The following is a 14,012-nucleotide window of genomic DNA, read 5'->3' as shown; positions in this document are numbered from 1 at the left end:
ATGCTGGGATGGGGATTAAGGAAATGAAACCGGCTGTGCAGGGTAAGCAAGGATAGGAAGTGGCTGTGATATCTCCTCTCCTCACTGGCCTGCAGCTCTCCCAGCCTGGAGCCCACAGCATGGCACATCTAAACCCAAGGGAAATCACGTGCTGGAGAGTGTGTTGAATAACTGTGAGGTTTCTGAGTGATCCCTGCTCCTGAGATGGAACAGGCACTCATGGAGCCTCTGTGCTCCCAGACTGGCATTTCCATGCTCTCTCCATCCCAGCATAACATGCAGGGAGACCTCCTGACACCACAAGCTGCACTCTGCTTCCAAAGCTGGTACTGTGTGGTGGCATCTCACGAGTTTTGCTCTCATAGAAAAATTAAGGTTGGAAAAAACCTTTAAGATCATCAAGTCCATTAACCCCACACTATCAAGCCCACCATTAAACCACATCCCACAGATGTCCCATCCATACTTTTTTTTTAATACTTCCAGAGGAGGTGAGGCCACCATTGCCCTGGTCATCCTGCAGCTCTTCTACCTCTCCTGAGCTGCTGGCCCAAATGGATTTGTACTGGGAGGGGTGTCCCTGGAGGAAAGCAGTGGCAGTCAAACAGAAAGACCAGGACTAAAACGAGCTGCTAAAAGCTGCCAGTGGGGTAGGGGTAGCAGAGGAGGGACAGGCTGATAGCAGGGATCCTGCCACCTCCTCCCCACCCAAGTGATGCCCCTGAGCAGGACCCGTTCCAGCTCTTGTTCATGCCTCTAGCACATGTGTGAATGCCACCAGCCTCAGGCTGTGGCTCCAGCAGGTCTCTCCTGTATCTGTCACATGTCCTGGCATGCCAAGGCCAGCTCTGTTTACATCTGCAAGTCTCAGATTCTCCTGCTGGGGATGAGTCAGGCTTCCCTCGACACCCCGCTGAGGTGGCGGTGTCAGGGCCCCAGCTGGCGCTCGCCTCCTGAACGGCTCCGAGCAGGCGGATACCAGGCTGGGGAGCGGCTGCAAGGGGCTCGCACAGCCCTGCTCCTGCTTTCCATCCCGCTCAGGCTCGCACAGCCCTTCTCATGCCTTCCATCCCGCTCGGAGCCATCTGCAGCAGCAAGGGAGGCACTGGAGGCTGCAGCTCCCTGCAGGAAGCTCTCCCTGGCTCCGCTCCCCCGGGTCAGCTTCCTTCCCCTCCACCCCACAGGCACGTCATGGCTCAGCATGGGGCAGTCAAACCCTGAGCGAGCCCCGAGACACCTCCAGAGGTGTGGGTGGGATGGCCAGGCTGCTGCTAAGGAAACCCCATGTCTTGCAAAGCCTTGGGGCGCTGGGTGTCTCCTGGGGATCCTGCTCACAGGAGAGAGGGGTCCCCTGGGTTTGGGACCCCCAGGGACAGAGGCTGGAGCTCAAAGGAGAAGCCAGCCCTCTTCCCATCTCACATTGCCTGGGTGGTGAGATGGGTGCCAGCTGCACGCCACTGCCCAGCCTGCACACAGTGGCAACCAGCAGGCTGCCCTATCCACAGGGCCCCCAGCTGAGCCAGAGTGAGCATCCCAGGAGATAAGAGAAACCCCAAAACACCCCAATGACATCCAGCTCCCCCTTCCCTTTCATTGCTCCCAGCCCTTGCTTTCTGCCCCTCTTTTCCACACATCCCAGAGTCAGAAAAGTTATCCTCTTCAGATAGAGGCCTTTTCCCTATGCTCCCAAACTTCCCAGGGTGGGAAAAGAGCCTGGAAACTTCTTTTTGGATCCCCCCACCTGCATCCCCCTTGCTGTGACCGGCGCTGGGCTGGCTCTATGCAAGCACAATACCCAGAAGTGTGCGGAGCCGCTGGAAGGAGCGATGTTCCCGGATGGTATGCAACCCTGACAGCACTGGCTCTGCTTTAAAGGGTAATTTTATCCTGTAATAACAAACAAGAGGAGCCAAGTTCCTCCCCAGCGTCACTTCCCTGGCTCCAAGGAGAGGGACATGGGGGAGAGAACTCATTACAATGAACTTGGATCCTTGCTCTTGCCATCACAGGGTCTTAACTCCACTCCCTTGAGACAACAAGGGGGGGAAGATGCTCCAGGGCAGCAGGTCTGGGTCAAGAGTTGGAACAGATACATTTGTGGGCTGACATCCTGGGGCCTGAGGAGATGACCCCTCCAGTAACTCCTGTCCTGCAGACAGCAGCAGGAAGCCTGCCCCAGCCCATGGCATGCCTGGCTGAACCCCATCACAATTCCCACAGCCCCCCCACATGCTCACAGCACTGGTCAGGCACACTGACATCTCGGCACTGTGCCAGCTCCAAGTGCAGCCACCCGGGAACTTGTTCTGCAAAAGCTGGAAATTCAGGCCCAGCTGGTGCCGTGGGATGGGCAGGGAGAGGCTGACCTGCTCCAAACCCCTGGCAGGACCCTGCAGAGCAGGACTGGGTGCTATGGCCAAGGGATCATCCCTTTTGTGGGCATCCCTGGGGGCACAGGCATGGGCAGAGCCCAGCTGTGGGAGGAAGGGTGAGCACCTCTCTGTGACCCATGGGTGCACCCTCCTGTGCTCCCAACGGGTTTTTTTTTTGAAGATCCATGGGTGTGGCAGTGTCAGGGCCCCAGGGCACAGAGCAGGCTGGTTTATTCTTAGGGGGCACTGGGGGCATGTGATGGGCTCATCAACATCTGTGGTGCATTCACAGGGGACAGGGAGCATCTCTGCTCACCCCATCAGGCTCAGCAGTGGCTGACCTACCTCTGCTCCTGCAGGGACACTGATGCTCAGGAAAGGTGTCTCTCAGTGGTCATCACCAGGGAGGGCACAGCCCAGCCTGTGCTGATGGGACACTGATGTCCCCTCCTTGCCAGCTGAGAAGTGAGGACAATTTGGCAGAGCTCAGTTGTGTGAGAAGATGACAATCTGGAGAAGGCTGCTGAGATGTTCTGTCTGATTTCCTCTTCCCCAAGGAGCTCTTCTGGACATCTCAGGGTTTGATTAAATCCCAGCCTGTCAAACAAAGCTGGAGAAGTGCTGCATTTTTCTTCCTCAAGATGGATTTCCTCCAAACCCCTTATTAGGGGTTTGGGTTAAGTCTGTGTGAAGCTGGTAAAGCTGCTGTCTCCATGGTGCCCCCCCAGCAGACTAGGGGGCTTCCAGAGGAAGCAGAAGACAGGATCCAACCAGCTAAAAAGGGGAAGAGAGAGGAAAGAGGGAATTATGGCATCTAAAGCTTTCAGGGCCTTAGAAGTGGCAATGCCAGTGTCTGCCCTCTGCAAAAGGGGTTGTGGGAGACAAGGTGGCTTGGGGGAGATGAGTCAAGGGGTGCTTCTGGTTGCCAGGGAGGTAAAGCCTGGAGCAAGCTCCCAGTACCAAACCATCCTCCCAGGGCAGATGTGGAGCCTGCCTGGCTCTGGCTGACGAGAGTGGAGAGCATCAGGGCAGGCACCAGTGGGTTAAAAGCTTGAGGTGGGACTTGGGTGAGCTGCTTCCTCCCGGCAAACAATAATAAGGGAGGGAGAAGGGATGGACGGGGCTCTGCAGGGGCTGATAGCAATGGAGCAACCCCAGCCCTGCAGCTGCAGCTGTGCAGGAGGAAGCCTCAGCACATTATCTGCTGGTCCCACTCGGCTTCCTCAGCAGCCCTGGTGCTGCAGGGACTGCGTCATTCCCCCTCCAGAGCCTCACGGACACAAGTTGGGTCCCAGTGCTTTGATGGCAGCCCTGGACCCCAACACCCCCCAAACCCTGCACTCCCAGACAGTCCAGCCTCCCCAGCATCAGTGTTTCCCACTGCTGGGGGCTCTGGGAATGGTCACCCAGGCCTCAGAGCCCCCCAGCACCACGGTGCCACCCAGCACATGGTCCCCACAGCAACCATCCTGCTGCCCCATCCCCCCCATCCCAGACAGCACCCACACCTTGGCAGAAGGAAGTTTTGGCTGGATGATGACTCCTGCAAAGGGGATCTCCAGGTCCTGGCTGAGGTCCCTGCAGTTCTGGTTGCCTCTGCTCCTGGTCCTTCTTAACAAAGATCTGCAGCACCTGGAGCTGCTGCAGCCTGGCCGCGCTAGCTGCTGTCCCAGCACTTCCTCGTGCACGGCTGATTGTGACCTGCCTGTGCTCCACCTCCGCAGCTGCACGGCTCTCACAGGAGCAGCCCTTTTCCGTTTCGTTTCCGTTTTTTGGCCCTCTCCTCCTGTAGCAGCCTTTGCCTTTCACAGAGGCTCTGCCTGCTGCCATTTGCCCCACTCGGGTGCGCGAGGGTGTCTCTCAAAATTGGTCTTGCCCTGATCCTGGCAAGTCAGGTCAGGAGTCCCAATGTCCTCAGTGCTCCTACCCCAACCCACAGAGCTGCTTGGCTCCAGCTCCTGGTGCAACAAGTCTTTGCCAGTGGATATTGGTCTGGAATAAGGCAGCAGCTGGAAGACCCTGGGAAATGTGGGCCTTTTCCACCACTGAGCCTGGAGAGCTGCTGGGCTCCCTGGAGCAGAGAGATGTTTGCCCCCAGATGTTACCATGGCTCCAGAGAGGCTGGGGGAGGCTGTCTGAGCTGCTCTGGGTGACAGCTTCCCCACCCATGGCCTCTGGAAGTCCCCAGACACATTTCCATGACCCTGTGCAGCCTCAGAAAGTGTCCTCAAGGAGTTGTCTGGCTTTCCCCACAGCTGGAACCAATGCTGGCACCTGTGCCCCAGCTTCAGAATAGAGCTGGATGAGCTGGTAAAAACAGATGGATCTTAAATCACACTCTGTTCAAACCTGCCTGTGCTCCCAGGGAGCAGCTAGCTGGTCAGGGGGAGCTGGGAGCTCAAGTGTCTCCTGGGGCACTGTAGTGCACCCAGTGAAAGGACACAGGGCTATGTGCTGCCATCCCAGGGGGCAGGGGGGACACTGAGGTCTGACACTTCCCAGAGCCAGGAAATAAGCCTGACACAAAGGGCAAAACCAGCAAAAGGGAGGGAGGGAGGCAGGAAACATCAGGCAGGAGAGGAAACGGGGAGATAATCAGCTCCATGAGCACAAACACCCGGAACTTGTGCAAAGGAAAAGCCAACACCACTTGGCAAGCATTTGAGCAGGGAGACCTGCCCATCTGGCCTTTTACTGAGGCTTCCTGAAGAACACGTGCCCTGCAGCACTTTAAGGGTCTCAGGGGTCCCTGGCCTCCAAGTTACCATGGGTGGCACAGTCCCTGCTGGCTTAGCTCCAGCATGTGCTCCCTGGGATGAGCCTTGTCTCAGTGGGTGGAAGAGCACCTGGCTGCACTTGTAAAGGCAAAGCACTCACCAGGGCTGAATCTCAGTTGCAGAGAGGTCCCAGTTGGTTTATCCTGCCCCAGTCTCGTGTTGGCTTGAAAACTGGGATCAGCTGACCTGTTTCCGCTTGGCTCTACCCAGCAATTGGTCTGCTATCCCAGCACCCAGAGGGAGACCACTGCCGGCAGTGCCTGGGGTTAGTTCTTCCCCCCAGGAGCTGTGTCCAGTACTGCCAGACTGCACTCCACCTGCAGAGCTTCCCACTCTTCCTCCTCCTACCACCTTCAGAACACAGGGCTGCCCATGCCCTGGTGACTTGACTGCGTCCCAGGTGATGGCCCAGGTGACGGAGCTTGTCCCAGCTTGTCTCAGCAGCCCTGTCTCCTGCATGTTCCCAAGGGAGCAGCGACACACATCTCGTGGGGCTGGCAATGGCCACAAGGGGGACGATGACTGTGAACTGTCAGCAACCCTTGGTGGGATCCCTGGCATTGCTCATCTCCCAGGATCCAGCACGTGGCGTGGGACAGAAGGGAGGAACATGGAGAGAGAGATGGGCATGGAGCCAGCCTGTGGTGACTGGCCGGGCTCCAGCTGGCTTGTGCGGAGTAACTGGGGCAGGAGAAGCTCTGCCAAGGGGCAGGGAGGGCACTCGGGGGAGGCTTGGCCATGTCTCTGAGCCAGCACTGGGCTGAGCACAGCAATGCACTGCCAGGATCAGGCCCCTCACCCACGCTCCTGTCCCTCAGCCATTCCTTCCCAGGGATTCCCCTCCTCCTGCTGCCATTGCAGCGCTGATAGGGAGGTGCCCAAGTTGGCACTGACCACTCTGGCCAGAGATATGAGCTGGGAAAGAAAAGAACAAGCATTGACATGGGAAATCAGGTGGCTGGATCATGTGGAAGAGCCCAGATGGTTCAGAGCTCCCCTGAGGATGAGGCTGAGGTCAGTGTCTCCCTGGCAGGGGGCACCTGTGCAGCAGTGGGTGCCTCATGTGGGCGCTCTGCTGGCACTGCTGGCTCCTGAGGGCCTTGGAAAGCACAGCACAGCCTTGGAAAAGATCATGTCAGCCTGGGCATGGGGAACGCAGCTCCTCTGGCATAGCCAGGTGGGGCATGGCCTCAAGATTCCCAGGAAAGCTCTTGGTGGCAGGCAAGCTCCCACTCCAGAAAGAGGTGCAACCCCAGCAAAGCCCAGACCCAGATGCTTCACTGGTCCTCCAGATGAGAAAGAAAAGGTGGTGGCCTCTGAGGGAGGGAGCAGGGTGTTGCCTGTCCTACAGGCCAGGTTGTTCTGCCCACCAGAGACCAGGCTTGGTTTTGCAGGAGTCCTGGCTCCTTTTGGCCACGCTCCTTAAAGAGAAGCTCTTTCCTGAAGGGGCAAAGCCCCAATACCACCCCAAAATCCATTTATTTGGGGCTGTTACCATTTCCTGGTCAAATTTCTGCAGTCAAGGGCTGCCCAGCCCACCTTACTAAGGTTCTCAGCTTCTCCATCCCACAGAAGCATTGTTCCCATGCTGGGATCCCCCATGGGACCAGATTTCCCCCACCCAGGGGTACCATGCCTGGGCTGGGGCACCACTGTGGCAAGAGCTGTCTGCCTGGGATTGCAGAACTGGACTGTAGTGCCCAGTCTTCCCATTCCAACCATGAGGCTGCTCCCAAAGACACCATGTCTAGAACAAGGTCATCCCAAGAAATCTATGGCAAATACACCATGCTTTGGTGGAAGCATGGCAGAAACCAGGCAGACCTGGGCACACCCTGCAGCCAGGCAGGATGGGAAAGCTTTGGGTGAGTTACATGTCCCCTTCAGCTCAGAGCAGCTGAAGACAAAGCAGGCAGACTGCTTGGATCACAGGATCATTTAGGTTGGAAACACATCTCCAAGATCATCAACTTCAGCCATTAATGCCAGGCTATTTTTTGCAGGGGCAAGACAGTCTGAGTGGGGACTCTGCAGCTGGGAGAAGGCACAGGTACTAACTGACTTTATTAATCAGCAAGTTGGAGGCAGGGATCACACCCTGCCCACCCACTGGAGTCCCAGGTAGGTCCCTTGCAGATCACAGAGGGCTGAGCACCCTGGTGGACCTGGGCAAGCAGGAAGTCCCATGGCACTGTGGAGTCCCTCACAGGGAGAGAGGGCAGTCACCAGGGGATGGCTTTCCCTTCCCAGTTGAGCAGAGTTCCACTGTGTTTCTCAGAAAGGATTGGCAGCACAGACAACAACCCCCGCACACTTGTGTCCACCGTCAGGTCAGCCTGCAAAGGGGAAAATGAGACACCACCATCATTCCAGGCCATCCAGCAGCACCCACTTGTCTTGTGGGCAGTGACAGCAAGGCTCCTTCCACCCAGAGTGAGCAGAGAGCCACAGGAGCTGGGACAAGTCCACTGTGTGGGAGGATGGTTGGGTATCTGCACTGCTGGCTTGGATGGAGGTGGCTTGGGCTGGGAAGCCAGCCACAGGTTTAACCAAACAGAAGATCTCTGCTGCAAATGAGATGCTTTGTGCAGGCTTCTCAAAACCCCAGTGCTGCAGGGACCACCCCCACTGCAAAACATGGATCCTGCAGGATGAGTGGAAACCTCATGGACCTGAAGTTCTTCACGGAATGGGGCACAGGATGGGATGGTGTTGCTCCTCTTCTCCCTGCTCTGTTGGATTCAGGTTCTCTCCGTATCTTTCAGGCTGCCCAAAACCCCTTTTTGCCCCCTAAACAAGCAGCCTGATATGTGCTGATGCTATTTCCCAGATGTCCCAGTATCCACGTGTTCTGCAGGGGCCCAACAGAGACATGGGCAACTTGGAGCCCAAGAGGCAGCTCATTTTCACTTGGATCCTCTCTCCAGAGAGCCATCTTGGCCACCTGGGCCACCTCCTGTGCAGGTTTATAGCATTGGGTGCCACCCATGGGTTCCCTGCTGACCTGCTTGGCCAGAACTCACCTCCTGGGTGCCCATGTCTGTTTTCACCCAACCAGGGTGCAGTGCCACACACAAGATCCCAGCTTCTTTGTAGGTCAGAGCCTGGCACATGGTCAGCATGTTGAGGGCAGCCTGGGTGAGGAAGCAAGCATCATCCATGGAAAGCAAAAAGCTCCATGAACCAGGTTCCCTTCCCATTGCTGCCTCTTGGTGAGGGAGAAAAAGCAATGCTGGGTCTTCAAGAGACAGTGTGTGTTTCCCCTGGGTAGGCATGAAGATGCCCTGGGAACTTGGGGACTCCCTCCATCTCTCCATCCCAGGTGTTTCCCTGAGATCCAGCCTGGCAAGGGCAGCTCTGACCCCATGGAGCTCAGGAGCCAGGGCAGGTCACAACTCCCCATACCTTGCTGCAGCGGTAGGAGATGACAGGGTGGAAGAAGGAATCAGGTGTTTTCTTGATGGACCCTAAGATGGTGGAGATGTTGATGATGGCTGCCTTGCTGCAACTCAGGCCCTTTTCTTTGCTGTCCTGGGCAGCCTTCTTCAGCAGAGGCAGGAAGGCCTGGGGAGAAACAACCTAGTGGGACACCTGTGCCTCAAGCCAGTCCCACTTACAGCAACTGCAACCCAGGGAGGGTGAGGAAGAACAGCAGGATGTCAAGAAAGCCCAGGTGGCCCTGCCTGCTCCCAATTAGACTTGCACAGTTCATAGAGGCTGCAGAAGGCTTAGGCTTGAAGAGCAGCCCTAGCGCTCCCTTGCACAGCCCCAAGAAATTTGGCAAAGCTCTCCAAGATTTCCCTCATGACCATGGCCAGCCTGGGACACCCTCAAGTTGGGCCAGATTTCACCCCCAGAGCTTCACCCGTACCTGGGCCATCAGCATTGGCCCCACTGCATTGGTCTTGTAGGTCCTGACCATGTCCTCAGCATCGACCGTGTCCAGTGAGGCCGTGGGGGTGTAGATGCCGGCGTTGTTTATCAGCAGGTTCAGCCCCATCCCGTTCAGCTTCCCCTCCAGCACCTTCGCCGCATCGGTGATAGCCGAGGGGTTCTCCACATCTGCAGAGCGAGAGAACAGTCTGAGAGGGAGGGGAGAAGAGGGAGGGGAGGACGCCGAGGAAATGTGCGCGTTCTGAGCCGCGCGGCCCTTCCATCCACGGGCAGCAGATGGTGCTGCGAAACCAGCTCCGACTCATCCCGAGCCTCCCAACACCGCCGCCTCCGCCCGCAGCTGAGGGCTCCCACAAGGAAAAGCCCACCGTGTGGACAAACCGCTGCTGTGACTCCCACCGCTCCAAAGTCTATGTCTGAGCAATTTCTGGAGACCCCAGGGCAGCCTCCGGGGGGATGAGTCCCCAAGAGAAATGTGCTGGGACCTGCTGTGGGATGGCTCTGCATGGTCCTTCTGCTCCTGCTCAAGGTCTGGGCTAATCTTACAGCATTTCCACAGGAGCTGCCTTCCTCCCAAGGCCCTTCTGGTCTTGCCTAAGACTTGGGATCAAGGCAGAGCAAGGATGTGGTCACTCAGCTGGGGGAGCCAGGGGGCTGCCCAGGATGGGTCTCAAGAACATTCTGGTCCTGTGGCCATGGAGCAAGGAGGCTCCAGGGAATGGGGTAGTGAGGCTAAGACAGGTCTAGAGAAGTTGGGGTTTTGGCAGCAGGACTTGAAGAAGCTCTGAAGAAGTGGATCCCCACGCACAGCCTGAAGGGAGGGAGGGAAGGAGAAATGGGGCATGCATGGCTGCCAGTCACAAATTTACCAGCTCAGAGGCAGAGCACACGTACCCAGCTTTACAAGAACCAGGTTTGGGTGTTTGGATGCCAGATCTCTCAGCTCCTACAAAAAGAGACATGGAAAGAATCAGCACGAGGCAAAGGTGAGGCCAAGCATCATGCTGGGGGGCCAGAATGGCCCACCCTGAGGCAAACATCTTCCACGTGTTACTCAGTGCTTGTGAACAGCTGGACTGGGGACTGGCCTTGGCTCTCAGGCTGCTCCCAGGCTCCACAAAGCAAAGTGCCGTGTGCTCAGGGCATGACATTGCCGTAACTGCAAGATGCTGTGGTCACTTTCCCAAAGGGTCATCCACAGCCCAGCCAGAGCCACAGCAAATGATGGGAGCAAAGTGTGAAGGACCAGTTTACCAGGGAAATGATGTGAACTGGCTGGGGACACAGCCAGAAGTGTCTCACAGAGGCTGCTGAAAATGAGGTGGAAGAGGAACACCTGTGAGTGCCAATATCAGATTTGACCTGTGAGGAAATCACACCTGGATAGGCCAGTCCAAGATCCACACACTCTGGACTTTATTAATGATTAGTGAATTTAACAACTTTGCACATTTTTATTGGTTGTTTCCACCTCGTGGGGATATTGGGCGGAGTGGGTGAAAAGCTGAAGTCTCGGAGGAGGACTGTAAATCATTCAAGTGACCTTACAGCTGGGAATAACACTTGATAAACCATGTAAACAGCAGCCAGTGATCCCCTAGCATGGATCTTAACAGTACTTGTGTCTCGTCTATCTCTGTACCTCCCTGTACCATTGCCTGGTGTTGCTTCAGGGATCCCCTGGTTATCAAGATACCAGAAATAAATTTACTCTTTGTATTTTAGCCATTGATTGTCCTTCCTGCCTATGCCAACTCACACAGTGGAGGATTCAGAAGCTCTTTTCAGCAAGGAAACTTTCTACTTCACAGTTCCTAGCAGCTCTTTGCTCTGAATCTCCAACTACAGCAGGTTTCAGACCGCAGAAACCGAACCACCTCATTTAATGTGCCCAAAAGGATTGCTTTTACAACTAAAAACTTCTTCCAAACATTCCCACAGGAGAAATACAAATTGGTGGTTTCTTTTGAGAAGACCATGGAGCAGGAGAGCTGCTGGGACTGGCCATGGTTCACTATCACTTATCTCTGGGCTCCCTCACCAGACCCCATCTTCCCACATTAGCCCTGGGAAGTCATGTAAAATCCATTAATTTGTTTGTGGCGGTCAACACATATTTCTCCTCTCCTGTTTTTCCCTCAACAGCCCCGCACCATCCCAGCAGGAGCTTCCCCCACCCCAACACCTGGTCCAGGCACAAAAGGGCAGGAGAAGTGATGTGGCCTCTGATGTCTTTGTCCTGTCGTCACCGACGTCAGCAGCACCCTGATGACACTGCCCTCACCCTACCACAGCTGGACAAGGCTTAGGGAAGTACCCCCTGGCTGGGAGAGTTGCATGAGGACCACCTTGTAGGAAAAGTGGCTCCAGACCAGCTCTGGAAAAAGTCCCTGATCTCATCGCTGCCCTGCAAGAGTCCTGCAAGTTGTGGGGAGGAAGAATGGGGCAAAAATAAAAAACCTGGCCTATCTTTGACCCAGATAGCTTGGGCACCAGCCACAGCAGGAGCTGGGCACCCCCGGGCTGGCAGTAGGGTGGCTCTCACTGCCCCAGGACCACTCCTGATGTGGAATAATGCACACTTGCAAGAAGATGCAACAAACGAATCAGCTGGAGCCACGATCTATCAGAGAGCAAGTTTCTCCCTAGTAGTATTTCAGTGGGGCACAGCAAGCAGAGGAAGACAAGCTGGATGTAAAGAGAGCTGGAAGAACAGGGAAGCATTGTGATTCCCTGCACAAGCAACGTGTGTGAGTCTCTACCATTTCAGCAAAGTGGAAAGCAGGGACAGGGGGATCCCACAAGCCAACACTTTTGGAAACCCCATGTTCTGCACCTCGGAATTTTGCAGAGAGCAGCATGACACAGCAGGACCGGCCCGAGCAGCGGCGCTGCCTCTCGCAGCGCCTCGGGCCCCGAGGCCAGCCCAGGTCGGCCTGTGCCCGGGGCGCAAGGGCCAAGCCTTGGCACGGCAGGGCGGGTTCGGGCACACCCAGCACGGCCCCGAGCAGCCCAGCGGCGCGGCCTCAAGGGTGACACGACCGATTCTCCGCCGGCTGCACTTCAGGCGACTTTCACTCGGGGCAGGGCACGGTGCGGACAGCAGAGCCCCGCGCCAGCAGCGAGCCCTTCGGGCCGGTGACAGGGGCCGAGCGTCACCGCCGTCCCCCGGCCCGCACTGACCTGTGCCCGCGGCCCATCGGGGTCCCGGCAGGTGGCGAAGATCCAGGCGGGGGGTCGCGGCGAGCCCAGCAGCTGCTTCACCAGCTCCAGGCCGATGCCGCGGTTGGAGCCGGTCAGCAGCACCGTGCGCGCCACCGCCATCGCCGCCCGCGGCCCGGCCCGCCTGGCGCCGCCTCCCGAGTCCGCGGGCCGCACCGGGCTGCCCCGAGCCCGGGGGACAGCCTGAGGGGCGGGATTGTGTCTGTCGGTGTGTGTGTGTCTGTGTGTGTCTGTGTGCCTATTCACTGCAAACACAACAACCGCGTCCCGGCCCTGGCGTCCCGAGGGGAGGAGCGCGGGGTCTCGGAGCGAACCGGAGCGGCTGAGGGGACTCTTGCCGAGGGTGGTGGGTGAGGGAGAAAGCTTGCAGCAGGTCTGGGTGCTGTCTGCAGCACCTTTAGCACACTAATCTTCGCTGTAGATAAGAGTAAAAAAAAAAAAAAACCAAAAAAAAAAAAAGGCAACCCAAACTAAACCCGTTCAGCGTGAGGAAGTACCAGCCCCTTTACAAGCTATTTTTATTGCCTGCCCAGAAATGCACATGATTTGCCTCTTTCCGTGACCATCAGATGTAATAAATCTGGTAAACAAATAGATCCACGAAGGTGCTCTGAGGCTGTAGCACCCCTCCTATAGAGATGCGCTGAGAGAGTTGTGGTTTTGTTCAGCCTGGAGATGAGAAAGTTCTGTGGAGCCTTTAGGGCCCCTTCCAGCGCCTCAAGGGACTTAAAGAGCTGGAGGAGGACTTTGGACAAGGGGGAATGGCTTCAAACTCACGGAGGGCGGGGTTAGATTGAGTGTTTGGAAGAAATTCTTCCCTGGGAGAGTGGTGAGGCCCTGGCACAGGTTGCCCAGAGAAGCTGTGGCTGCTCCATCCCTGGAAGTGTCCAAGGCCAGGTTGGACAGGGCTTGAAGCAGCCTGAAGGTGTCCCTGCTCATGGCAGAGGGATTGAATAAAATGGTCTTTGTGGTTCCTTAGCACCCAAATGATTCTGTGACTTGGGCAGTTTGGGCTTGCAGGTGTGTTGAGGGATGTTTTCTCCTTTTTGTTGCTGAGTATCAGGTACCTGGTTGAGCAGCTGCACCGAAGGGGTAGTGCAGAGTAAAGCAAGGAAAAGGTTTGCTGGCATCCAGGGATGGGAAAACAGAGCTGGAGGGAAAAGAGAGAACAGAAAAGAGATAATCAGCATCAGCTGGAGGACGGTGTCTGGAGGGGGTCTGCATTCACCAGCCCTGCTGCCAGCCTGGAGGTGGGTGCTATTGTTTTATTTTTTGCTGTTATATGGACAGCCAGATACCCATTAAAATCCCATTACAGTGAGCACACAACTGGGTTCTCAACAGTGAAGTAATGACTGAGCAACTCTGATGTATATAAGGGTTGTTATTTATGTTGCTTATTTTCATTCTTGTTTGACAAAGACCACACAAAACGTCTCTGATACTGATAAATACATCAGAAACTAAATATTTGTATCAATCAGGTGATAGCATCAGGTGATTTGTGCTAACTCTATCCTGCTCCATGGTAGTTCAAGTACATAGGAATCTCTGCTCCCCAGTTTACTTCAGGATATTAAAATGCTTTTAGACTTTTTTACAGAAGTTGGAATTTAATAAAAATAAATGTTTGATTATACTACTAAGGGCAAAAAAAACCCTTTTCTTTTAGCAGATATTTGGATTAAAGGTCCTGTTCTCCTTTTCCTTCTGTGCTCAGGCCATTAATTCAGTGACTTCTCAGCAG

General features: G+C 55.8%; 2 protein-coding genes across 2 annotated transcripts in view; both read right to left on the bottom strand.

Moving 5' to 3' along the window:
- The window catches only part of RIPOR1 (RHO family interacting cell polarization regulator 1), a 30,884-nt gene extending 26,840 nt beyond the window's left edge, over positions 1 to 4,044 (bottom strand). Inside the window, exons 1-2 of the mRNA XM_030956101.1 lie at positions 3,881 to 4,044; positions 2,718 to 3,146 (exon numbers count right to left, since the gene is read on the bottom strand). The gene's annotated coding sequence lies outside the window, so the exon portion shown is untranslated. The remainder of the gene's footprint in view (positions 1 to 2,717; positions 3,147 to 3,880) is intronic.
- A 3,152-nt stretch (positions 4,045 to 7,196) lies between these two features.
- LOC115907865 (C-factor-like) lies at positions 7,197 to 12,514 on the bottom strand. Its single transcript, XM_030956051.1, has 6 exons — positions 12,227 to 12,514; positions 9,938 to 9,989; positions 9,021 to 9,211; positions 8,555 to 8,713; positions 8,173 to 8,283; positions 7,197 to 7,485 (listed from the first exon to the last, which is right to left on the bottom strand). Exons 1-6 carry the CDS (start codon positions 12,365 to 12,367, stop codon positions 7,372 to 7,374), a joined length of 768 nt encoding a protein of 255 aa, XP_030811911.1. The 5' UTR covers positions 12,368 to 12,514; the 3' UTR covers positions 7,197 to 7,371.
- Positions 12,515 to 14,012: the final 1,498 nt, after the last annotated feature.

Source organism: Camarhynchus parvulus, chromosome 11, assembly GCF_901933205.1.
Source record: "Camarhynchus parvulus chromosome 11, STF_HiC, whole genome shotgun sequence".
Classification (NCBI taxonomy): Eukaryota; Metazoa; Chordata; class Aves; order Passeriformes; family Thraupidae; genus Camarhynchus; species Camarhynchus parvulus.
Note: the sequence above shows the minus strand (reverse complement) of the source record. Positions and strands in the feature narration are given on the sequence as shown.